A 27,862-nucleotide genomic window follows, 5' to 3' on the forward strand; every position below is an offset into this window, starting at 1 on the left:
TATATGCATTTTTATTTACTTAATATATCATTCATAATTTTCTCTCTTTAAATTAAGAAAACTAGCATTTTACAAGGATTAAAAATAAAAAAATAAAAAAATAATATAATTCAGTTTATTTTTATATATAAATGAGAGAAATATATAATTTAAAAATTTTAATAATAAATATTATATTTATTGCCCTAATCAACTCTTCCAAAAAGTGCCCTAAAAAACTCCATAAATCTAGTCAAAATTCTAAATATTTTATAGATGATGTCATAATATAAAATTATAAACCAAATTTAGAGATGCATAAAAAATATTGAAAACTGACCAATTTGATTAATTTAAATTCATTTTTTTATGAAATTTATTTTAAATTTATTGAATTGTTTTTTTAGTTTATTGTATATTTAAATAAAACCAAACTATGTATAAGGATTTATTGTTTAATTGACAATGATAAATAATGACAAATTTTTTAAAAAATATTTTTATATTTTATATTTATAATTTTTTTAATATTTATTTAATATATAATACATAATAAGTAGCACACATTTCCTTTTCCTGTCTAGAAAAGCTCAGGTCTTGTGGATTGAAAATGCAGTTAGCCTTTGATTAAGGGCATCGCTTAGAAGGCAAGGAAAAAATCCAAAAAAAAAAAAAGAAAAGAAGCCAATTAGCAGCAAGCACAGCCATCTCTCCCTCTGTTTCTCTCTCTCTGTCTGTCTTTCTACCTCTGACCAGGGGAGTGATGATGATGATGGTCTTCTTCTACCCTCATTGGCTTCTCGCACTCTCTTCCTCCGTCTCCTTTACTAGATCTAAGCTCTATTAATCTCTCTCTCTATCTAAGATCTCTCTGTAACTGAACTACAGGACTCGCCTTCCTCTCCATGCACTCCTCTACCTTTGTCCTCCTCTCGATATTTCTCTTTTTCTTTTCTAAATTAAGGTAAGCTCTTCTTTTCCTCTTCTCTCTGTTACGCTTTGCTTTCACTTGGCAAGTCGTAGTTGATATTTTCTTCTTTTCATTTTCTCACCAACCAAATAGAAACTCTTGGATTTTCTTTTCTTCAAAATAAATTGCCAATTTTGTTGCGGCACTCGAATTTTGTTTTTATTAAGCTTTACTTCTTGTTGTTTATGTATAAACGTGTGTGTGTGGCTGCTCTCATTTTGTTTGTTCCTATTTTATTATTATTGTTATTATTAATTTTTTAATTTTTGTGCTGCATTTTCTCTGCTATAAAAGAGATTCCTAAAGTATGTTGAGTGCTTAAGAACTCCAAATTTTGGTTCATTACTGAGCTAATTTTTTTTTTCAAATATTTCTAGTTAATTTTGGGTAAAGAGGGTCAGTTGGTTCGTTAATGGCGTCAAAACAAGGATCAAAATCGAAGAGGTTAGGTTCAGTCAGTTCAAAAGCTATAAATTCTAATTCTTCTTCAACGACATCATCTTCAAAACAATTTATAGAAACATCCATAGATGGTCAGAGCTCCCCTGCATCATCCTCTGCTCGCAGCAAGCCACAGTATTTTTACTCAGAAAGTGTGACTTTAAATGGGGCGAGATCCAAAGAAAACGTCACTGTCACCGTTCGCTTTCGCCCATTAAGGTTTGCCTTTCACTTCACTTCCCTTCACTTCCCTTCACTTCCATTTCTTGCATTCCGTTTTGTCCCCATTATTTAATTCGCCAGTGGGTGTTTTGTTCTTGTCACGATTGATGATGTAGTCCTAGGGAAATTCGTCAAGGAGAAGAGATTGCTTGGTATGCTGATGGAGAAACTATTGTCAGAAATGAACATAATCCGTCCATCGCATATGCATATGGTAATTCTTATACATTAATTTTCTTGCATATTTAGCTGATTCTACAAGTACATTGATTATTTAAGCTTGATTTACTTCGAAATTAATGCATAGATAGCTCAAGTAAAACTAAATATACCTGAGAGCTTCTATATTTTGCTTGAATTGTTTGACAGGCATTTATAAGGGAATATTGAAGATATTGTTGCCATATGCATGGACGGCTTATACTAATAGTTTGATTGAAACTGACTTCGAAGTGTTTTTGATTTTTTTTTTCAGCACAAAGTCACCCTCTAAACTTTATAATTATGTTTGTTGTTTGTAAAATATTTTCCTTTGCAAACTTTATGGATGATGTTGCTGAAGTTATAATGCTGTGGTGGTAGGTCTTAAGAACATGTCTTTAATTCTCTTGGGTTGGTTTTGGATCTGACAATTGACCAAAAAATAGAACCTTGGTTGTCTATTGATTCTCGTGTTTTCCATCAGCACATTCTTATCAAAGCTCAATGGCATATATACTTAATTTTAGTTTCTAGGAAGTAACTCTTGCTTGTATGAGTTTCTTCTGATAGAACCTATGCTTTTTTTTTTTAATGATAAAGTTACTGCAAGGCATTTTGATTTTCCAAATCATATTTCTGGACACTTGCATAGAATCTTGGCTTGCTTTTTCTCTTAATTGTTTTCGTCTTCAGGTGTCACCTCCATTGGCATGTGAACCTTATTCAAATAGTTGTTAAAGACATCACTCAATTGACTTATTCTTATAATATATTAACCTTGATTACCCCTTTTCTTATTATTTTTTATCAGCAAGCATTATCCACACAAATTAGGTTGCGTAGCCTATTGACAGTTATTATTATTATTATTATTGTTGTTGTTGGCTCCCCATTTGGCCCATATAAAATAAATATCTCGGCTTAGTTCTTCAAGTAGATGGGGGATGTGAGGAGGATGTTAGTCATAGGATTAAAGCCGGATGGTTGAAGTGGAGACGTGCCACAAGAGTTTTATGTGATCGCAATATTCCCAATAAGTTGAAAGAAAAAATTTACCGTACAACCATACTACCGGCCATGTTACATGGTAGTGAGTGTTGGGCGCTAAAGTAGTCGTATATGTCTAAGATAAGAGTTGCGGAGATGAGAATGTTAAAATGGATGAGTGGCCATACTAGACTAGATAAAGTCCGTAACGAGAGTATTAGAGAACAGGTAGGAGTGGTGTCAATTAAGGATAAGTTGAGAGAAGAGAGATCGAGCTGGTTTGGTTATGTGAAGCGTAAACATATGGAGGCTCCAGTTAGACAAGTAGAGCACATTAGGTTAGAGGATAGAAAAAAAATAAGGGGTAGACCTAAACTGACTTGAAAGAGAGTAGTACAATATGACCTAGAAGCATTGCACATTTCCAAGGATTTAACCCAAAATCATTTAGAGTGGAGAAAGAGAATCCATATAGCCAATCCCAAATTTTTGGGATAAAGGCTTAATTGAGTTGAGTTGAGTTGAGCTGAGTAGTTGTTGTTGTTGTTGTTGTTGTTGTTATTATTATTATTATTATTTTCTGCAGTCTTTCACTCTTGTGCATTATAGTAAAGGAGTTTATATGATAATGCATTCAACTATCACAAATCAACTGTTTTTAGTTTTTTTCTTTGAAATCTGATTGCTGCAATTGATTAATCTGTGGTTATTTGATAATTTGTAATCTATTAGTCTACAAAAATTGCTATTAATCCCCATTTTTTTAAACCTTGGAGTGCTATATTTCTTCCACGTTCTAAAAATAAAGCATATTCATGTTAATCTTTTGACATTTAATGATATTTGTTCCAATTCATATCTATTTGCTTTATTATTTACTTACTTTCCTAAATTTTTATTAGATCGGGTGTTTGGCCCTACAACTACAACGCGCCATGTCTATGATGTTGCTGCTCAGCATATCGTCAGTGGTGCTATGGAAGGCATTAATGGTAAGTGTTATGAACAGTTCTATGCTTAGCAAATATGATTTTCTGACTTTTATTTTAGTTTGCATTGTTTTAATTTTGTGTTTTAATGTATTTTTCAGGAACCATTTTTGCATATGGTGTAACAAGCAGTGGGAAGACTCACACAATGCATGTGAGATTCAGTCATACTGTGCTTTTTTTTTTTAATTTTAAATTCGGTCATACTGCGCTTTTTTTTTTTAATTTTAAATTCAGTCATACTGTGCTACTTCCCTTAGAAATTGCTTTTCAGATGTAATTGATAATATATACATAATGCATTCATAGTTGAATCAAAATGTGCTTCTATATATTTTGCTATTCAAATATCCATGCCTGATCATTCTCTGACTGGACTAACAAAGACTACAAAATTGATTATGCCCTCAGCCAGCTTAATTGAGGTTAATGTGCGTGCAACTTGGGTTGCATTATGACATCACACACACACACACACACACACGCACACGCACACGCATATATTTTATCTATTGTAAATCACATGTATATATCTAATCCATTGATAGATAACATGTCTGCATCCTCAGTCAAAACTGTTGTAATTTCTATATGCTACGCTATAACACATAATATCATTCAAGTATGTTTTATAAACAAAAATCATGCTGTGAGTTTTATTTACTAACATTAGAATAACATGCTTACATCGGTAATATGCAATCACAGGGTGATCAGAGGTCCCCTGGAATTATACCATTGGCTGTGAAGGATGCTTTTAGTATTATTCAAGAGGTAGTTTATATGCAACTGACTCGCTTGATAATTTTATCTATTAGATCCTTGTTTAATACTTCAATCTAACATTTTTCTTTCCCTTAGACACCAAACCGAGAGTTTCTTCTTCGTGTTTCCTACCTTGAGATCTATAATGAGGTTAGATTTTTCCCATTCTCTCTAGCTTCTTGCTTAGTCTGCATTCTGCAATGTCTTGTTTAGTTCACCTTTCATTGCTTATGTGAGCTAGTGCCATAACTTCTTTCACCTCTTTTGCCACTTCACCATCTTTAGGGTTTTCTTCATTTCAGGTTGTTAATGACTTATTAAATCCAGCAGGACAAAATTTAAGAATTAGAGAAGACACTCAGGTACTTGCTTATCATTTTGCAATTGTGTTTTCTCATGCTACCTTTAAATAGATGACTAGTTTCTCTATGATAATGACAACTGGTACAGTTGTCTAAACACCATGCTACTGAAATTTTTTATTATTATTCACAACCTTACTGCTTGTTTTTTTACGCATTCCTAAATTAAATATCAGAACTACTGATAAGTGGTTAACAGTTATTACATTCCAAACACAGAAAAATTGCCCAACAACCTTCATGGGCATCTATTATGCGCAAACATTTCCCTTTGGCATGGATCCCATCAACAAAAGTTTCTTCATAATTCTTCCCAAAATCCTGCAATATTTGTTGCATTCAAAACTTTATTGACTTGGCTTCTAAAGTCTTGAAATTGAAGAGTGAAGGTAGGCCACACTATGACATTGAGTTGGTTCTGGTACTTGACAGAGTTTTTCTCATTTTCCAGTGTGGAATGACATAAATGGAATTTGTCTGGGCATACAGTTGGGAGCATTGTGGCATTTTACTAAATGAAAGGTTCCAAATGGTGTTACCATGCTCTTTGGATTATCTGTCTAATGGTTATTTGCAGGACCATGTGACTATAATATTACTAAATTGGGCATGTGAACTTTTTGGGTTTCAGTCTGGTGAATGACCTCAGCCAAAACCTTACTTTTGGCTAGGATATTTTGCTGCTTATGTGACTCTATTTACATCGGATCCTCTCCCTAAGTGTACTTCCCAGTTCCCAGACTTATGGAGAAGGCCAGTGACTTGGCTAAAGTTGTTAAACTTGTATTCAAATGACATTGCTGAATCAAGAATAGAGATGAGCATCTGTAACTTGAGGCCAATTGCAACTCATGGTGAATGATTATGGATAATCCTCGTAATATGCAGATTAGGGTCTTGAAGTAGTCACATTATCCCCTATATGATGAAAGATGAGAAGCTTAAGATGAAATCAAGGTTCTTAAGATGCTAATTATTAATGTTAACACTGATGAGTATTTCTTCTTTGGTACCAAGTGCAGCACCAACCAAACATGACCTGTGGTCAGAAGTCCCTTGATTATGTGATGAAGATTGTAGCAATAGCATTGTGCAAGGTCTTGGTTATATGCCCCAGTTTTGCGCTGTAGGTGCAATTTTGGTTGGTTCTTAAGGCAGACCGGGCGATTGCAGGATGTCTTGGTTCAACCTGTGCTTGTATGGGCTCATTGTTTGGGTCTATTCTATTGTGTTTGTTGGTTCACGATATGTTGTTGATTGTCCTTCTAGATCACAAGTCAAATTTAGATTCATCTTCTGATCTTAGGATCATGCTATTTGCAATGGCCTTTGGGTTCAAATTGCTGGAAAGTTATGGTCCTTGCCTGTTCTGGTTCTGGGGGCATGTCCTCATCTTATAGTCTGACTTTTCATACTGATTCATGTTATATTGAGCACTTCCATGCATCATAACAAGCCGGCTCATCTACTGCAAGATGACTATAGTGGCTCCCTGGGGAAATATCCTAGGCTGTGCTGGTGGAAAGGATTTAGTGTGGGATTCAGCTGTTTTATTTTCTTTGATTTTATGCCAACAACTTGGGGCAGGCTGCATTGAAATGCTGCATGACCGTGTGCTGCTGGGAAGATGCTTTGCTGCCTGAGTCTTTTGAGCTATGAATTGAGGCACTGTTGCATCATAAATGAATATTCAGGTCATTCAAGCACCTTTGTGCTATCTTAGCCCAAAGCCCAAGCCCAAACCCTACGCCTCTTTCCCTCTCAAGTCTCAACTAATAAGGGAACAGATAAAAGTAAAAAAAAATGCACCTCAATATTTGGGCCAATAAACAATAGTAGTTTTGATATTCGTAGAGGATCTGGGAAGTTTGGCTCATGTACTTGACTGCATTGCCTAACATGAGGATATTCTGGGGCTGAGTGTTCTCCAAATTTCTAATTCTAGTACTGAAATAATTGCAGGCAGTTCTTCTCACTTTGTTGTCATTAAAATAGGATGAAATGCCTGAGATTAGGAAGAAGCTTCGGTTTCTCAACTCTTATGTGCTGGAGCATGCAAACTTCAACTCTTTATTTGTAGCATTGCAATTTTTTTTTTTTTGTTATGCTATGCCAATTAATTTATCTAAATAGCATCTCTTAGATGTTGTGAGAAGCATTTTCATTGATGTCAATTAGTTTTTGCAGGGAACATTTGTTGAAGGAATAAAGGAAGAAGTTGTATTATCCCCTGCTCATGCCCTTTCCCTTATAGCAGCTGGAGAAGGTAACTCTCTTGTCATGTCATATGCAGTAAGTAAAGCAATTGGATTCAGACTAACGGGAGGCTTTTCATTTTCATCTCTTGATAAGTGAATATTAACTATTATTAAGTAAAGTACCAAAGGTGTCGCAGGATTAATGAAAGCAAAGTGATCCAAATAAAATTCTCCTCTGAAAAGAAAATTTGAATTATGGAACCACCCCTCTCATGTAGAAGCAACTGGACAAATTCTCATACTATTTGAATTTTTTTAAATCCTATGTATACTGTTGAGAATTATGGACTGAGGAGTGTAAATATCAAATTGGCAGGCTAGGCCATTTTGATTTAGTTTGCCAACACTTGTATGGCCTTTAATTTTCTTGTGCGCTATTGAAGTGAGACTTGTTCTCGCAAGTGATATTCCAACACTCCCCTCAAGTGGCAACTGGGATATTCAGTTGACACTTGAAATTGAAATGCAGTGACAACACCGGGAAATTGAACTGAAACTGAAACTGGGCCCAGACCTACTTTGATACCATGTTGAGAATTATGGGCTGAGGAGTATAAGTATCAAACTGGCAGGCTGCACATTAAACTGGGCTCCCCATCACCAAAATAGCCTAAGCCATTTTGGTTTAGTTTGCCAACACTTATATGGCCTTTAATTTTATTTTACACTACTAATGTGGGACTTGTTCCGACAAATGATATTCCAACATATACTAATTGAACTAAATCAGCATGTTTTGGTTTGGCCATTCAATTATTAATCAAATAAATTACAATTTATAAGTTATATACTATGAGCAAAAAATAATAAATAATCATAGACTATTAATTAAAAATTTAAATTATTTATTAACAAAACTTGGGCATTTTGGTTATCATTTTTGGAGGTAATTGAATTGGTGATTGTTGAAATGTAGAATGATGGAAAAGATAAGAGAAAGTAACAAAAGAAGATTTATTTGGTTCGGCTACAAAGAGCCTATGTTCACTGACACCAATCTCACAGAGTTACATTTCGTTCACTTGTGTCAATCTACATAATATATAAGATTCCATATTTATAAGGGAAGATATAAGATATATATGGTATGATATCAATAAACCATAAATCACTTCTAAGCCATTTATTTTGCTAATTAAATTCATGATTTTGTCATAATCATGAGATTCTTCTATATGAGACATATCCTATGAATTACGAGAAAATCTCATCAATTCCAGTACTCCCCTTGATGAGATTCTTGTTGAAGTTATAGATCTATCATCAAGCTTTTTTTTTTTTTAATTTGTTTTTCTTTTTTAAAGCTAGCTATAAATTTGAAATAGAAACTTAGAAATAGAGAGATAGGAAAATGGCTATTATAAGGTAAAGGGTTTCTCTTCTCTTAGGATTCAAGTGGAGGTGACTAGTTGGAGGGAGTTGTTTGACTCAAGCAACCTCAGTAGGAAGAACTCCGACAAGAAACGGTGGCCGGAAGTGATATCATGTGTTGGCGCGTGGATCTAAGGTGGAAAGAAAGAGATGTTGCATGGACATCATGTATGCCTTATCTAACGGCGGACTTTTGTTGGTGACCTCACCGGCGGTTGGTGCTCTTGTCTAGGTTGGCAGTGAGACTTAAATGATGTCCTACAGTGGTGATTTGAATATGTGTACTTCTTGTTCTATTTCTTTTCAAGAAACGAAGGAGAAAAATATTAGAAAAATAGTAAAGAGAATTTCAGAGAAGGGACTCAATACCTAGGCTCTGATCCATGGAGAATTTGAAAGAAAAATAGCTTAGGGACTCAAACCTAGCCTAAAATGAAGAAGGAGAATATTGGAGCAAGATAGCTTTGGGACACAAAGACATACGGAAGCTCCAGTTAGACAAGTAGAGCACATTAGGTTAGAGGATAGAAAGAAAAAAAGAGGTAGACCTAAATTGACTTGGAGGAGAGTAGTACAACATGACTTAGAAGTATTACACATTTCTGAGGATTTAACCCAAAATCGTTCAGAGTGGAAAAAGCGAATCCATATAGCCGACCCCAAATTTTTGGGATAAAGGCTTAGTTGAGTTGAGTTGAGTTGAGTATAGCTTTGGGACACAAACCCTAGGCTAAAATGAAAGAAGGAGAATATAGGAGAAAAATGGCTTTAGGACTCAGACCCTAGGCTTTGGTACCATGTTGAAATTTAGAATGATGGAAAAGATAGGCAAAAGTAACAAGAGAAAGATTTATGTGGTTCGGCTATGGATAGCTTACATCTACGGACACAAAACCTCAAAGAGTTATATTTCATTCACTTGTGTCATTTTATATAATACATAAGAGTTCATATTTATAATGTATACATAAGAGTTCATATTTATAATGAAAGGTACAAGATATATATTGATTTGAACCTAAAGAATGATGCCTTGAAATCCACGAATAGGTTTGGTTTATAATTCCAAGAAAGCCAAAATCAAGTTCAAACACTAAGGAATACCTTGACCTATCAATTATAAAGAATTGAAAATCAAGATAATTCAAAGGTAGAATTAAGGATTCTTGACCTAAAGTTTATAATCAAATAAGAACCAAGAATATAAAAATTGTTAAACCCTACAAGATTAATCACTCTTGGAGAATTTAGTTTAGTTCAAAAAAAAAAAAAACTTAGGAAAAACTACTCTCTTGTATTCATTTAATAAAAAATAATGTTCAACTGAAAAGTTAGCCTTGTATATGTGGCTGAAACCCTAAATCCCTAAACTAAGAAAAATAAAATAAAACCCTAAAAATTAATAAAAAAAGCTGGAGTGGGTTGCACTCCTACCTAAGGCCCAAAAACACAAATAAGGCCCAAAACACATAAATCTGACAAAAAATAATCAAATAAAACTATTCAAATTTGTCCTAGATAAAAAAAAACACACTAAATTTGCGTAGAAACCTGTCAATTCTATCAAAATATTTGTTGATTATCTCCCACGCAAACTTGGATCAAATTAAACCACTTAAACCACTTCCCATCTTCTTGTAACACCAATTTATGGATTGTATCTCCATATTTAGCTTCTTGTGCAACTGTTTCCTCAATCAACTCTTGCATCTTTTTAAGTCTAGTCCTTGTGATTGGAACTTCTTGTGCAATTGCATGTTGAATCATCTCATGAACATTTCTAGGATCTTGTTCTTGTTGATTTCCATCATGCTTTCTCTCTTCAAAAGGATTCGTCCTCGAATCTTCACCTACATCAAAAGGGGAAAGATCAACAACATTAAAAGTAGCACTCACATTGTACTCACCAGGAAGATTCAACTTATTGTCATTAATCTTGGCTACCACTTGAAATGGACTACCTCCTCTAGAATGAAGTTTAGACTTCCTTTGAATTGGAAATCTTTCCTTCCTCATATGCACCCAAGCTCAATCTTCTGGTCGGAAAGTAACTCGCTTTCTTCCTTTATTAGTTTGAGCTGCATATTCTTTATTCCTCTTCTCAATGTGCTGTTTAGCTTGTTCATGGATCCTTTTAACCAACTCAACCTTCTTCTTTCCATCTAAACTTGAAATCTCATGCATAGGCAAATGAATCAAATCTAATGGAGTTAAAGGATTAAACCCATAAACAATATCAAAAGGTGAAAAACCAGTAGAAGAATACACACTTCGGTTATATGCAAATTCAACAAATGGTATACATCCTTTTCATGATTTCAAATTCTTTTTAACAACAGCACACAAAAGTGTTGTTAAAGTTTTATTAACTACTTCAGTTTGTCCATCATTCTGTGGGTGACATGTAGTAGAAAATAGCAGCTTAGTACCTAATTTACCTCACAATACTTTCCAAAAGTAGCTTAAGAACTTAACATCTCTATCACTAACAATGCTCATAGGGATACCATGCAACCTAACAACTTCCCTAAAGAATAAATCAGTAATATTTGTGACATCATCAGTTTTATGGCAAGGAATGAAATGTGTCATCTTAGAAAATTTGTCCACTACCACAAATATAGAATCTTTACTTTCCCTAGACCTAGGCAACCACAAAAAAAAGTCCATAGACAAATCAACCCATGGTTTATTAGATATAGACAAAGGTGTATATAAGCCTTGAGGTAAGATCTTAGACTTTGCTTTCTTATATGTGATATACCTAGAAAACACTCTCTCTTCATATGAGGCCAAAAGAAGTGTTCCCTCAATATATTCGAAGTCTTAGTAACCCCAAAATGTCCCATGAGACCACTACCATGTGACTTATGCACAAGCAACTTCCTCATAGAGCAATTAGGTACACATAATTTATTCTCACGAAATAAAAATCGTTCATGCCTATAAAACTTTTGAAAAGCAATTTTGTCACATTCATCATAAACAACAACAAAATCAGAATCCTTAGCATGCAACTTCTTCACATACTCAAAACTTAACAATTTAGCATTAAGAGTAGAGATAAGAGCATACCTGCGTAACAATGCATCAGCAACTACATTTTCCTTACCTTGCTTGTACTGAATAACATAAAAAAAAGTCTCAATAAATTCCACCTACTTGGCTTGCCTACGGCTGTGCTTGTTTTGGCCCTTCAAGTGTTTCAATGACTCATGGTCAGAATGAGTCACGAACTCCTTTGGCCACAGGTAGGGTTCCCATGTCACCAACGCTCGCACCAAGGCATAAAAATCTTTGTCATACGTTGAGTAGTTCAATGCCGTACCATTCAACTTTTTACTAAAATATGCAATGGAACATCTCTGCTGCATCAAAATAGCATCTATACTAATCACAAAAGCATCACATTCTATTTCAAATGTTGTAGTGAAATCAGAAAGACTCAGTAATGGAGCAAAACATAAACTTATCTTTGATTAAGTTAAAAGCACGGTTTTGTTTCTCACCCCATGTAAAGCTAACATTCTTTTTAACACCCTCAATCAATGGTGTAGCTAAAGTACTGAAATCCTTAACAAACCTTCTATAAAAATTAGCTAAACTATGAAAACTACGTACCTCGGTAATAAATGTAGGAATCGTCCAGTCACGGATAGCTTTCACCTTCTCTTCATCCATCTTAATACCTTTGACGCTGATCACATAACCCAAAAACACAGCTCTGTCCATGCAAAAAATACACTTTTTAAGATTAACATACAATTTCTCTTTTCTAAGCATTTCAAACGCACACCTCAAATGAATCATATGTTCTTTCATATTTTTATAATATCAAAGAATACTACCACAAACTTACCATTGAATGCACGCAAAACACAGTTCATTATTCTCATGATTGTACTAGGTGCATTAGTCAATCTAAAAGGCATAAAACTACTCATATAAACCATATTTTATTTTGAAAGCAATTTTCCAGTAATGTCTCTTGCATCAAATATTCATTAAACAAGTAATCTCTCTTGCGTCAAATGATCTAATGCCAACGCTTCTCTGCTGGAGTCCGAGTTTCTGAATGATTATGGTCTTTACACCAATATTTATGTTATGGCATAAACAGATAGGTAGCCAAGGTGGGTTCAAATTCTGTTCCATAATCTTCTGTTCATGTATATTATCCATTTCAAGTTAGTCACACTCAAATCTGAAGCCCATATATAGAGCTCTTCAAATTGAATCTTTATACAAGCAATGTAGTTATGTACTAAAATTTAAAGGCAAAATTCAAGTCTCACGAATTCTCAATGAAATTGAAAATTAAAATGAATAATTTTATATTGCTAGAACATAGATTCTGATAGTATTGTAATTTATACCAAAAGTTACAAATTTCACCGTGTAATTGGTGATTGGATTTCTCTGTTTGGCACAGAGCATAGACATGTTGGATCTACAAATTTTAATTTACTCAGCAGCCGGAGCCATACAATATTTACACTGGTAATCTCACACTGTCTTCAATAATCATTTGTTTATTTATTCATTTCTTCTGTTACCCCTTAATCTATTTCCAATCACTTTGGTACAGACAATAGAGAGTAGCCCATGTGGTGAAAATAGTGAAGGGGAAGCTGTAAATTTGTCTCAACTGGTAATTTCTATGAGATGCTGATGCCAATGCTGTTACTTGTTGCTCACCTCTTTATGTTTATAATTTGAACTTGGTCTTTTTGCTCAACTTACAACATCTTGTCTTTTACTGATTTCTTTTACATATAGCTATGTATTTTGATTTCAGTGACATCTTTTAATTTGTCCATATCTTACTTATACCTGCAGAACCTCATCGATCTGGCAGGTTCAGAAAGTTCAAAGGCTGAAACTACTGGTATGAGACGGAAAGAAGGATCCTACATTAATAAGAGCCTGCTAACACTTGGAACTGTGAGGCCTTGTATACCATTGCTGTTCATCAGTTGATCAATAGCTGATAATTTTTCTTGTGATCTACCATTCTACCTTCTAAAGCCTCAACATTGCATAAAAATTATGCTATTTGCAACACTTTTGAACCCAGACTCGACCGGCTAATCAAACTGTTAACTAGGAACTCGTCACTGGTCCAGTTTAGGTCTAACACTTTTTAACTCAGAACTGGCTCTGAGCTGGTCAAATGGAAGGTTGAATTGGTGAACTGGACTGAAAACAGTAGAAAATTCATGGTTCTAACTTTTTGCATTTAAGTGACAATGACAAATTTCAAAATGAAAAGTTGAAGCTACATCCTTACATTAATGGCAAGGACAGGCATGCCACCTGGTTACTTGACCATTGGTGATACTTTTTATCATTTTTTTAATTTATGTTAAACAAAATAAATCCAACAAACTATAATGTTCATTCATTTTAAATAGACATTAAGGATATGTTTGTTCAAATAATAATAATCATGTTTATATAAAAAATAATTTTATTTATTTAGTAAATGTTAAAATCAAAAGAATTCTTTGCGGTAATATTTGAAAATTGAGCCTAAAAATATTAAAATTAAAGTTAAAATTATATTAACTACAGGGTTTTAAGTTTCATGCTTCATTATGTTGGCCATTTAAAAAAAAAATTACCTTGATGAATGTTGAAATTTCAATTTTTAAGAAATAAAGACCAACTTATTCATCATATTTATTTATTTTGATAATTATATTAATAATAAAACTATTACACACACACACACACACACACACACTCATAGTTGATCTTTTGACCCTCTCTCTTCTTCCATTCAATGACTAGTTTGGGTTTGAAAACGGTGGTTATTTTCTGTTTCAGAATTTGAAAGAATTAATTTTAAAATTAAACAGATTGGACAAACTTGTTTCAACAAATAAATGGATATGTGTGTACTTATATCATGTTTACTGATATTCTGTTCCTTGTAATTTTTGTTCTCTTTCATGAATTCACATAAAACCCAAAACGTGTACACGATGGGAAAGCCATTGAGCTGCTCATTGTTGGTTTATATGTTTAGCTATTTATGATTATTTTCATAATTTATGATTCCCAACTAGATTGGGTTTAAGGCTTAGTTGAGTATTTTCATAACTTCTGGTGTTTCAAAGATTTAAATTTATAATTTTCTTGACTTTATTTGAGATATTCTGATATCTGTTGTTTTATTCACTAATGGGTCAAGATCTAAACATGTAGATGTATCATTTGTGGTGTTTCATGCATTCCTAAAATGTTATATACCATCTCATATATCATACATTTAGAATTTAATTTTACAACTATCCATTATTTTCCCAATTATTTGTATTGGAATTTGTCTGAAATGATGAAATTATGAACTATCTACTGGGTGTTTTTGTAAATGTCCTATGAAGTACTATGTTGAATCTGATAGTCTTCAGTGAATTTCCTATCATAATTTCATGATTACATTATGTGGATAAACTTGCCTTTGATTTGGTACTTGTGATTTTCATAGGTTATATCAAAGTTGACAGATGGGAGGGCCTCTCATATTCCATATAGGGACTCTAAACTGACCAGGCTTCTGCAGTCTTCATTAAGTGGTCATGGCCGTGTATCAGTATGTTTGAGAATTTTTTTTTTTCCTAATTCCTTTATTCGGATACTCATGAAGCATGTCTTGCCTCTGCCTACACTTGCATCATTATCCATTTTCATGAATTGGCAGTCTGGCCCCTACTTATCCATTTATCTTTTGTCTAAACTTACAGCTTATTTGCACTGTTACTCCTTCATCAAGCAGTTCTGAAGAGACACATAATACTTTGAAATTTGCCCATCGTGCTAAACACATTGAAATTCAAGCAGCACAGAATAAGGTACTTTCCCCCATATTATGTTCATGTCTAAAACAATCTTGTTTGGAAAAGTTTGAACTAAGGTTTCAAATTGCAGATTATTGATGAGAAATCACTTATCAAGAAGTATCAAAATGAGATACGCTCTTTGAAGGAAGAATTAGAACAATTGAAGAAAGGTATTGTGACAGTTCCTCAATTGAAAGATATGGTAGAAGATGATATTGTCCTCCTAAAACAAAAGGTACACTCACTTTTTGATACAAGTGAAACATTTAATTTTTGACATACTGTTTATCTTTGTCAAAGCGTTGTTTATTTAGAGAACTTTCAACTTCTCAAATTCTTTTCTAATTCAACGTTTCATCATCAGTATATTTAGCCTAAATGTGAACAAATAAGGCAATCATAAAGCACATTATGTTGATTTGTCATAGCAAGTTAAAATCCAATGTTAGGTTGGTCAAAACCATGAAAATTTGACACAAATAAATTTTAAAAATATAATAGAATAAAATGTTTAAGAAGTAGAATTTTTTTTTTTTTTTACAATTGACAGCCTGCAGTGTGGCAAATAAAATTTTACTCAACTCAACTCAACAAAGCCTTTATCCCCAAGATTTGGGGTCGCCTATATGGATTCGCTTTCTCCACTCTAAACGATTTTGGGTTAAATCCTCAGAAATGTGTAATGCTTCTAGCTCATGTTATACTACTCTCCTCCAAGTCAATTTAGGTCTACCCCTTTTTTTCTTTCTATCTTCTAACCTAATGTGCTCTATTTGTCTAACTGAAGTCTCCGTATGTCTACGCTTCATATGACCAAACCATCTCAATCTCCCTTCTCTCAACTTATCTTCAATTGGCACCACTCCTACCTTTTCTCTAATACTCTCATTACGGACTTTTTCTAGTCTAGTATGGCCACTCATCCACCTTAACATTCTCATCTTTGCAACTCTTATCTTAGACACATACGACTCTTTCAGTGCCCAACACTCACTACCATATAACATAGCCGGTCGTATGGCTGTATGGTAAAATTTTACTAAAAAATAAATAATTGTTTCTTGACCAATCAAATATTTTACAATATTCAGCTTTTGCAAATTTGCAATATTTCATCCTTTATTTTTTTTTATAGTTATTTTGAGACCAAGAAAGCAAGAAATTGTTAATTCATATGTGCACAACATTCTACTAGAATAGATAATGTCTACAGGATACCCTAAACAACTTATTCTTTCCTGTGCAATTTTATGCCATTACGGAGGTTCACGTTTTGGCCTTTTAGTATGTTGTTATTCTTTAATTGCATTAGAAAAAACACCTAATTCAGGATTTAATATTGCCAACACATGCTATAAAGTTTGGCTCTTAACAAAGCTGAATGTAGGAAAAAGGATTTATTTAGCATACTCAAATAGCTTGTATTGGGGCCTAGTTGAGCTGAGTTATGATCGCTCAAACTCTTGTATGTTGGTGGCTGGTGCAGTTCTGCTATGTTTTAGCTATCAGACTGCTTAATTATCTGTGCTAAAATTATGTTCCATATATTTAATAAATAGCCTGTGTGAGTCAAATAAGTTAACCGTAAGCAAATAAGTATGGGAAGCATTTAATAGAATACATGTCTTTAAAGTTTTGGGCCTTCTGGCTCTTTATCGTACTGGGCCAGACCCTCAACTTAACTCGACTCAATTAAGCCTTTATCTAAAAAATTTGGGATTGGCTATATGGATTCTCTTTCTCCACTCTAAACGATTTTGGGTTAAATCCTTGGAAATGTGTAATGCTTTTAGGTCATGTTATACTACTCTCCTCCAAGTCAGTTTAGGCCTACCCTTTTTTTTCTTTCTATCCTCTAACCTAATGTGTTCTACTTGTCTAACTGTAGCCTCCGTATGTCTACGCTTCACATGACCAAACCACCTCAATCTCTCTTCTCTCAATTTATCCTCAATTGGTACCACTCCTACTTTTTCTCTAATACTCTCATTACGGGCTTTATCTAGTCTAGTATGGCCACTCATCCACCTTAACATTCTCATTTCTGCAACTCTTAGCTTAGACACATACGACTCCTTCAGTGCCCAACACTCACTACTATATAACATAGCCGGTCGTATGGCTGTACGATAAAATTTTCCTTTCAACTTATTGAGAATCATGCAATCACATAAAACTCCCGTGACACGTCTCCACTTCAACTATCCGGCTTTAATCCTATGACTAACATCCTCCTCACATCCCCCATCTACGTGAAGGACTGAGCCGAGATATTTAAAGTGATTACTTTAGGACAGTACCACTCTATTCAAACTAAATCCTTCTCTATCACCAGTTTGGCCTTCACTGAACTTGCAATGCATGTATTTTGTTTTCGTTCTACTTAACTTAAATTCCTTTGACTCTAGAGTACTTTTCCAAAACTCTAGCTTTCTCGCGTTTCATCTATCAGAACTATATCATCCGCAAACATCATGCACCAAATGATACTCTCTTGTATATGTTTCGTCAATTCATCTAAAACTAATGTAAAAAGGTAAGGGCTTACAGCTGAACCTTGGTGTAATCCAACTGAGATAGGAAAATCTCTTGTGTCCCCTCCCACTGTGCGCACAATAGTAGTTGCTCCTTCATACATATCTTTCAACACTTGTATGTACCTAATAGATACTCTCTTTTGTTCTAACACTCTCCATAACACATATCTTGGAACACTATCATAAACCTTTTCCAAATCGATAAAAACCATGTGTAAATCTTTCTTCCCATCTTTATATTTCTCCATCAAGCTTCTAATGAGAAAGATTACTTCCATAGTTGAACGACCGGGCATGAAGCCAAATTGATTGGGAGAGGTAGAAGTATCATGACGAAATCGATGTTCCACAACTCTCTCCCTCAACTTCATAGTATGGCTCATGAGTTTAATTCCTCTATATTTTGAGCAACTCTGTATGTCTCCCTTATTTTTAAAAAAAGGTATTGGGCCAGGCCATCTCTTTTTTTTTTTTTTTTTTGTTACTGCGTTACATGGATGTATTTCATTCTGAGCTCTAATGTTAGTATGTTACACCATCTAGGAGCCACATTCCCAACTCTGCTGCATGCATTTTTATTGCATTTTGTCTGGTTGCATTAGTGTAAAATTGTGGATGGATATTGCACAACACCACCGACTTTGGCAGATGCATTTTCAGTGGATTTATACTGCATCATCCAAAATAAGTCATAAAAAGATTTATGTCCACTATAGGTAATAGATTTCAACAGTAAACATATGATGAAGTGGTGTGGTACGTCATTTTCATAAGTTGTGAAAACCTGATTTCTTCTTCTTCTTCTTCTTCTTCTTCTTCTTCTTCTTCCTTTATTTGATGCAAAATAATCTGATGCCTGAATGTGATATGTAAAGCTAGAAGATGGTCAAGTCAAGTTGCAATCTAGATTGGAACAAGAAGAAGAAGCCAAAGCAGCTTTATTGAGCAGAATACAACGCTTGACAAAGTTAATTTTGGTCTCCTCTAATGCTTCACAATCATCAAGGTATCCTCACCGTCATGGTCCTAGGAGGAGACATTCCTTTGGAGAAGAAGAGGTAATATGGTATATTTGTTCAATTTTTTTGTTGGATTTTTTTCCCTTTAGGACCATGAATTTAATTTATCTCTAGTACCTTTCTAATTGACATCTATTGGATTATAGTACTGTTTGTGTATGAGAGTTTCCCTCCTACCTCAACTCACTTTGATCTGATTGTAGTTGCTTATGTTTAATATGCAGCTTGCATACCTACCACACAAAAGACGAGACTTGATGTTCGATGATGAAAACATTGAATTGTACGTTTCTCTTGAAGGGAACAGTGAAACTACAGATGATACAGTTAAAGAGGAGAAGAAATCCCGGAAGCATGGATTGCTAAACTGGTTGAAGCTACGGGTATGTATTTTGTGGATTTTGGTTGGCAATACTATTAGCTAAATTCTAAATGCCATTCATTTCATTATCTAGAATGTTGAAATATCAGCCTTTGGGTTTTAACCATATTCTCGTTCTTGCTAATTTCAGCCATTCACCCATAGAAATTGGACATTTGGAGATATGTTTTCATGACTAGCTATTTCCACTCTTTATTATTATTATTATTATTATTATTATTATTATTATTATTATTATTTCATTTTTGCAATTCATATATTTAGATTGTAGGTTTTCTCTTTCGTTTTTCCTTCTAGTGCTTAGTTTGTACTTAGGCTGAGCATGCAAAATACTTAAAAATAAGTAAAATATTTGCATGTGGCTGGTGGACTTGACGGTATATCTCATATGAGCATTGATCAGTGTCACTATAATTATCTATGGCTTAACATATTTGCTTCAGTATGCAATCAAAAGTTCATGTTGAGTATGCTAGTGAAATTTTGACACTTTTGAGTTGGTATAGCCATTCCTTTCTGCTTTATTCTTCTGGTATCATGTATATCTACCTCTTGAACTAAAATATTTACTATTCTTTTCCAGAAACGAGATAATGCGTTGGGGACAAGTAGTGATAAATCAAGTGGAGTAAAATCTAATAGTACACCTTCAACGCCTCAAGCAGAAAACAACCCTTTTCATAATGAATCCAGATTTTCAAATCCTTTACTCATGGAAAGCTCTCCATCAGCTGATCGTCTATCTGAGGTTAGACTAGATCGAGAAGTTCCTGAGGACAATTTCCTTGGTCAAGAAACTCCTTCGGTATGATGATAGTCCTTTTAACTTATTAGTGTACTACATCTTTTTGGGTAGGATTGCACATAGCCTGCGGGTTTATATTCCTGTGCTCTATTTGTTTCAGACTAGCATAAAAACAAGCGATCAGATCGATCTTCTAAGGGAGCAACAGAAAATTTTGTCTGGAGAAGTGGCACTCCATTCAAGTGCTTTGAAGCGGTTATCGGAGGAGGCTTCAAGGAATCCCCAAAAGGAACAGATTCATGTACTATGCAGTTTCCAAATCCATTTTGTCATTAGCTTCTTTGGCCTAGAAAATTCATTTTGTTGTCCTTTTTGTGTTTAAGGTGGAGATGAAGAGGTTGAATAATGAAATCAAGGTCAAGAAAGAACAAATTTCTTTGCTGGAAAACCAAATTGCCAATTCCATCATGGCATCACACAATAAGATAGATAATTTGGAAGTATCACAAGTAAGTTTAGCTTCAATTATGGTTGCGCAAACTGCTTATCTATGGTTGCAAGTCTATTTTTAAGCTCTCAGTTGTTTTACGCTGCAGACAATTGCTGAACTGACAGCACAATTGAATGAGAAGTCATTTGAACTTGAGGTGATCTATATTATACTGTTTGACATGAGTTTGATTTCTTTAGTGTATGCACTACTTGTTAAGGATGTGTTTGATAACCATTTGAAATAAAATTATATGAACTTGCTTCTTAATTCTTAAGATTTTTGGATGCTTCATCTTCTATCTGAGGTAATCTTATGTAAAAAATTGGAGTCATGAATGCAAACCTCAAAATAATTTTTTGAAATCATAATAGTGCTAGTGAATGTACCTCATATGAATACACCTGTCTCATGCCAATATGTACATATAAAATGCAGCACTGAGAATTTCCTGTGTTGTTTATAAACTTCCTAGTCAATAATCTATCCACGTATTCTGCTTTTAGTCATCTGATTTCTTAATTTTTCTGATAAGTGATTCCTATCATTCCTCTTTTCAGGTTAAAGCTGCAGATAATCGGATAATTCAGGAGCAGCTCAACCAAAAGGTCAAAAAGCAACTTAACCAAATCTTTATGTATTCAAGTGTATGATTTTCTTTGTTTATCAGCAGAGAGCAGAATGTAACTCAACGTTTCCTTTCTATCAGATTTGTGAATGTGAAGGATTGCAGGAGACAATTGTCTCTTTGAAGCAGCAGCTCTCTGATGCGCTAGAGTTGAGAAATCTTAGTCCTCTACCCGGTTACTCACAGCGATTTTCTGAACTAAAAAGCTTTCATGCGCATCATCAGGTTGACAAGGAAATTGCAGTGACAAAAGATAGAAACAAAGATTTGCTTCGACAAGCTCAGGTTTGTTCTTAAAGCATTTGACAGCCTTATTGGGACTCAGTTCTTAAAACTGTGAGTTTATATCATATCCTTTTCTTTTCTTCCCCTTCTTTTGAGGAAAACATTCTTAGAGAGAGAAACAAAACCATACTTGATAAGCCAATGTGAGACTTGGGCATTTTTGAAGGTCCACTATCTCTAGGAGACATCTTAAGAAACAGAAGTGACACTAGGTTGACTTCCCTTTGTGCTACAATTCTCAAAAGTCAGATTAGCTAATTCAACCAAATGATGAGGTTTCAAATTAATTTTCACTTGGCAATCATGTAGCTATTAACAGAGGCGGTTGGCAAGCACATAAAATGTATTTTCTTTGGTATCCGCTTCCCCCAAGTTCCATTTTGTGTCTGATTTCTGAATCTGTGGTCATTATGTTGAAACTAAACTAGTTGCTTCATTAACTCCAGTATGCATTGAAATGGTTTATTTAGCTCAATTATACTTCATATGAAGTGATATGGAGTGAATGGTCTTCAGGATTCCTCCTTTGGAAGCTGGATGCTAATTTGAATGTCACTGATTATGTGCACCATAGGTTTGTGGATAGAGAGGATTGAGGAATTATAACATTAGCTTTGAAAAATCCTTAATATAAAACCTGATGTACTTTGTGCTGATTTCTCAAAGTTCATTGTTCCATGAGATGGTTTAGTGAGTTAGCCGATCGTTTAGTAAGATTTCTTCCTGCAATATAGAACTAATGAATCATATAGGGAGTACTGATAGAATTAGTGTATACTGTGGTTTGTGCAGATGTTGTCTGGTTTGTGCAGTAGGATTTGGGGTTATATTCTGCCTGATCATAGCCTGTCACTGTAAACTGAAAAATAGGCTAGCTGATGGAGTTTTAAAACAACCTGTTCGGTTTTTCAGTTCAGTTATTAGGTCTAATTGGTTCAGTTTCGATTTGAGTTTTAAAAAATTTGGTTTATTGATTCAGTTAGTCATATAAAAAAGGGGAACTAACCGAACCAACTGAAACTTTAATACCCATAATGAGATCCTCTTGTTTTTAAGTTTATAGGCTACCATCTCCTACCCTTATAAATGTAAAACCCATAATTCCCTCACTTTTTTGTTGCCTCACTGCCCTTTCCATCTCGAATTCTCAATCTCCATTTCTCTTTAGATCTCTGTTTGATAATTTCTTCAGAAAGTCACTGACCCATTCCATTTCTCCATTTTTTCATTTCTATATCAATCCCCATTTCTCCATTTCATTGTCATTCGCTTCTGTTCCTTTGGGCTCATCACACCGGCAGCATCTCATCATTGGTCATTCTTCAATCGCCCATGTTCTTCCTTCGCCATCTCATTCTTGCTGGCTTTGTCTTCAGAGTTTCAGTGGTTTATCTGCTCTTCTTTTGTCACATGTGGCTCCAGTCCTCCACAAAGACAGAGAAGACTCTTCTCAGAAGGGGAAGAGAAAACACCTGTTCCAGGCGGAGATGGAAATCTAGTTGGTCGCTGCCGCTTTCTTAAAGTTTGTTCGATTTAACAATTGAAACTGCTGGCTGCTGTAATCTTCGTGACTGTTGAAATTTAGAAAGATAGAAATGATGGGAGAAAAGTAGCAAGAGAAAGATCTATATGGTTTGGATATGGAGAGCTTAACATCCACGGACACAAAACCTCTTGTTTTGTGTATCTTACATAATACAAGAACTCTATATTTATAATGAAAGATGCATGATATATATGGAATGATATCAATAAATCATAAATCACTCCTAAGATTTTGGTAATCAGTCTAATGATTTCCTCATAATCATGGGATTCTTGAATGAGACATATCACATGCATTAAGGAAAAATCTTATCAATTCTAACACTCCCCATGTGAGATTTTTGCTAAAGTCATGGATTCATCATCAAGCTCTCCCTCCCAATCAGTCATCTCTTTCTCTTTCTTTTTCTTTTTCTTTTTCTTTTTCTTTTCTTAATTCGCCCTCCTTCTCTCTCTCTCTCTCTCTTCTTAAATCTGTCTACTTTTTTTTTTTCTTGAGTCTCTCTCTCTCTCTCTCTCTCTTTTTTTTTTTAAGTATGTTTCTTTTCTTGAAAAATAGAGAAGAAAAATAAAAGAAATAGAGTAGGGACTTCAAACCCTAGCTCTGATATGAGCTTTTTGCCAAAACTTGTGGAAAAGAAAAAATAAATTTTGGAATCTGTGTTAATGGAAATTTAATTCTCAAACTAGGGTGATTTTGGCCTAATTGGCAAAGTTAAGAATACCAACAAGATTACTATTGGTGTTAGATACCTTTGGTTTAAATAGCATTAACATGAATTAAAAAAAAAATGAAAAGAAAGCTTGCCAATTGTATCAATATCGGCATTCTCTAAAGATGCCTCCATGTGAGAATCTATGTTTGTGGAATTAACTTTCCACGTCTTTCTTCCCACATGTTAGTGGAGACAAGAAAATAAATAATTCCCTTTAGTTTTAACAAATTAAGAATTCTTTTTGTTATACTTAATTAATATTACATTTAATAACAATTGAAAAAAACAAAATTATTAAAAATATAATAAATATTTTCTTACCTTTTTATATAATTAGTTATTGTAACTTAAAATTTTATATAAATTTAGTATTTACAAAAATGTGATCTCAATTTCTTTTAACAAATTTAAATTTTTTATTTATTTCTTGTTTTATTTAATTAAAACTACATTTAATAACAATTAAAAATACACCAAAATCATTAAAAATATAGTAAATATTGTTTTAACTTTTTATATAATTAGTTATTGTAACTTAAAATTTTATATAAATTTGGTATTTACAAAAATATTATTTTAATATAGGAGGCGAATAAGGTGGGAATATGGGTGTTCATAAGGAGCAGGGGCAGGTGGTGCAAATGTGGCTAATCCTTTCTTCTTATGCCCTGTTTGGCATTGAGATTTTGGGTTAAAAAATTGTTTTTCAAAAAAAGAGACTATTTTAAATGTGGTTGAAAAAAAATTTAAAAAAAAACTATTATATTATTTTAGAGTTCTTATAACTAGAATGTATCAAATTTAATTTTTAAATTAATTTTTAGTACTTTAATCAACATATTAAAAATGTATTTTTCTCGCAATAATATCGAATATGCCCTTATTATTTTTGTTGCTGTTGGTATGGTTGAGGTTTATTGTTATTTTTTTTTTCCCAGTTTGATTTATCTCAATTGGCCAAATTAGATTGTCGTTTGGACAAACAATTGTTTAGTTTGGTAGTTTTTAAAGAGAAAAAGAAAACAAAATGCACCAATGTCATCGGAAGAAGGTGAAGCATCAAGCCTTTTTATAATTAAAAATAGTTTTAATTTAAAATATAATTAAATAGGTGAATAAATGAAAATAATATTTTTATAAATTCTGAATTTATATAAAATATTTAGAGTAAATTATATAAATGGTACCTCAACTTAGAGGTATGTAACAATATGGTACTTAAATTTTAATTTATGACACAAAACTCTCAAATATTTAATTTAAGTAGCATAAACTCATTGTGACTTTCAATACTAGTTTCTAAGTTATTTATGTTGACATGTTACATATCAAATTACAAAAAATTATATTTTAATGTCTTGGTAGCTTCGGGTAAACAGGTCTTGAGTTATGGAAGTGTCTATCTGTGTAATCTGGATTGTCAAAAATGTGGGTAGAGAGAGAATAATTAAATTTTTTTTCCTTGATAAGTGTCAAATTAATGACAAATTATATAATTTTTTTAACTTAACAAGTGTCACATCAGTAAAAATAATTTAGAAATCGATTACTAAAAGCCATAAGGATTTTAATTTATGTTTACTTAAATTAAAGATTATAAGGTTTTATGTTAAATTAAAGATCAGGGGGTTTATGTTACAAGTTAAAGTTAAAGTGCTTTACTATTACATACATTTAAGTTTTGATATTGTCTATTTAATTTACCCATAATTTTAAGTTACAATAACTAATTATATAAAAAGGTAAAAATATTTACAATATTTTAAATAACTTTAGTGTATTTTTAATTGTTGTTAAATGTAGTTTTAATTAAATACAACAAAAAGAAATAAATAATTTTTTTAATTTCTTAAAACAAATTGTTTTTGTAAATAATTAATTTATATAAAATTCAAAGTTACAATAATTAATTATATAAAAAGGTAAGAAAATATTTATTATATTTTTAATAATTTTGTTATTTTTTTAATTGTTATTAAATATAGTTTTAATTAAATAGAACAAAAGAAATAAATAAAACTTATAATTTATTAAAAGAAACTAAAAGGAAATATTGTTTTTCTTCTCTCTACTAACACGTGGGAAGAAAGACGTGGAAACTTAATTCCCCAAACACAAATTCTCACGTGGAGGCATATTTGAAGAATGCCGATATTGATACAATCGGCAAGCTTTCTTTTCATTCTTTTAATTCATGTTACCGCTATTTAAACTAATGGTATCTAATACCGATAATCATCTTGTTGGCTTTTTTGATAAGAAAAGCTTGATGCATTCATAGCAAGCTTGGTATGAATATATACAGTTACAGAGAATACCAAATAGGAAGCTATCATAATTACAAGGATCCTAATTCCGATTACATAATTACAGCATCAACTAATTAGAAGGAAATGTCTCAATAGTGACCAAACCCAAATTCTCACCGGCTTCTACCTTTTGAGTTGCAAGCTTACGCCGCAAGCCTCTCTCAACTTTTGATTTTGTAATTCCTTGATTTTGATTGTGTTGACTTTGAATTTGTTTCTCTTCTTTTGATTTCTTAGCTTTGTTTTTTTTATTGTGTCAGCTTTGATTGTATTGTTGTATTTTGATTGTTTGCAAAGGGGATCTGATTGTTTGCATTCTGTTGTGTAATTTGGATTCTGGGGAGAATGGGTAGAACCGATTGACTGAACCAAAAAAATCAGTTTGGTCTGATTTGATTTTCTTGTATAATTTGGTTCAGTTTATAAAAATTTATTTTTCGATTATTTTGGCTTGGTTCGGAATCAAGCCAACCGATTGCACAACCCTTACAGAGTTAAGTGCCTTCCCAATTTGGCATTAACTTGAAATAGAAGGTATGGACCGAACTGGAATATCTGCATGTCCTCCTTTTGAGTCCTTAGTGGTGACAAATATCAAAGCTCAAGTTAATTGTGTTGGCTTTGGAAGTTTTATTTGCCACGTGACTTGACATTTGTAGCTGATTCCTCATTTTTTATCCATCAGGCCACTGAGATTGAAGAACTGAAGCAAAAGGTTGCTATGCTGACAGAGTCAAAAGAACAACTAGAAACCCGGAACCAAAAATTGGCAGATGAGAGTTCATATGCGAAAGGGCTAGCCTCAGCTGCTGCTGTTGAGCTCAAGGCATTGTCAGAAGAAGTTGCCAAGCTCATGAATCAAAATGAGAGACTAGCTGCTGATCTGGCAGCACAAAAGAACTCGCCCACACAGCGTAGAACAAGTAGCACAGTCCGGAATGGCAGAAGAGATAATAACATGAAACGCCAAGACCAAGTTGGGCCAGCAGCATCAGAACTGAAAAAAGAATTGGCCATGAGTCGAGAAAGAGAAGTACAATATGAAGCTGCTCTGTTAGAGAAAGATCAACGAGAGGCTGAACTTCAAAGGAAGGTGGAGGAATCCAAGCAAAGAGAAGCTTATCTTGAAAATGAACTTGCCAACATGTGGGTTCTTGTGGCAAAGTTGAAAAAGTCTCATGGAGCTGATACGGATAACACGGAGTTGAACTCCGAGCTTTGATGGTTTTGGCGTTTGAAATCATTCAGAAATTATGGCAGTGTCTAAGGGCTTCTAATACAAGGTATGATACCTATTGTGCAGGAAACTGAGTTGTTTCATTACGTTGCGTATTTCAAATGACTTGGTTTCTTCTCAAATTTCTTTTAGCAAATGAGCCTATCGGCTTATTTTCCCTGTCTTTTGTTTCTTCAATTTGTTGGCTGTCAATATTTGTATGAACTAATCACCCACCATTGTTTCATGTGGGTCACTTTGTGAATGCCTGTTCAATTAATGATACGTATATAAAATTGACAATGCAAAGAATTAGAACAGCCAAAAAATAAAAAAGACATGGTGAGTGTAGAAAATTGCTAATTAACTCGAAAATTAGAGCATGATTATGCTAGATAAGAAGCTTGGCCTTTTTTTTTTTAAATAAATATTTATTGTTCCAATCATTCTACAAGCAAATTCTCGATAATTCTGCATTTGGTAGACAGGTATAACAGTTATAATGTATAAGTTGAATTTTATTATTATTATTTTTTTAAATACCCAGTTTTTTACGCTCGACTGACCTTGCAGATAAAATTTGCTTAGGAGTTAACTCTA

The 27,862-nt window shown here is 33.5% G+C and overlaps 1 protein-coding gene across 1 annotated transcript; it reads left to right on the plus strand.

Annotated features, from left to right (window-relative positions):
• The first annotated feature begins 573 nt into the window (after window positions 1–573).
• LOC110633686 (kinesin-like protein KIN-7K, chloroplastic) lies at window positions 574–27,574 on the plus strand. The gene is made up of 24 exons (XM_058143755.1): window positions 574–943; window positions 1,327–1,609; window positions 1,729–1,826; window positions 3,703–3,792; window positions 3,891–3,943; window positions 4,498–4,563; window positions 4,651–4,704; window positions 4,857–4,916; window positions 7,104–7,182; window positions 12,978–13,045; window positions 13,134–13,196; window positions 13,385–13,489; window positions 15,039–15,143; window positions 15,295–15,402; window positions 15,479–15,625; window positions 18,803–18,985; window positions 19,171–19,329; window positions 19,912–20,133; window positions 20,234–20,374; window positions 20,457–20,582; window positions 20,670–20,720; window positions 21,124–21,171; window positions 21,273–21,476; window positions 26,732–27,574. The coding sequence occupies exons 2-24, from the start codon at window positions 1,362–1,364 to the stop codon at window positions 27,266–27,268; spliced, it is 3,015 nt and encodes a 1,004-aa protein (XP_057999738.1). The 5' UTR covers window positions 574–943; window positions 1,327–1,361; the 3' UTR covers window positions 27,269–27,574.
• The last annotated feature ends 288 nt before the right edge of the window (window positions 27,575–27,862 follow it).

Source organism: Hevea brasiliensis, chromosome 3 (assembly GCF_030052815.1).
Source record: "Hevea brasiliensis isolate MT/VB/25A 57/8 chromosome 3, ASM3005281v1, whole genome shotgun sequence".
Classification (NCBI taxonomy): Eukaryota; Viridiplantae; Streptophyta; class Magnoliopsida; order Malpighiales; family Euphorbiaceae; genus Hevea; species Hevea brasiliensis.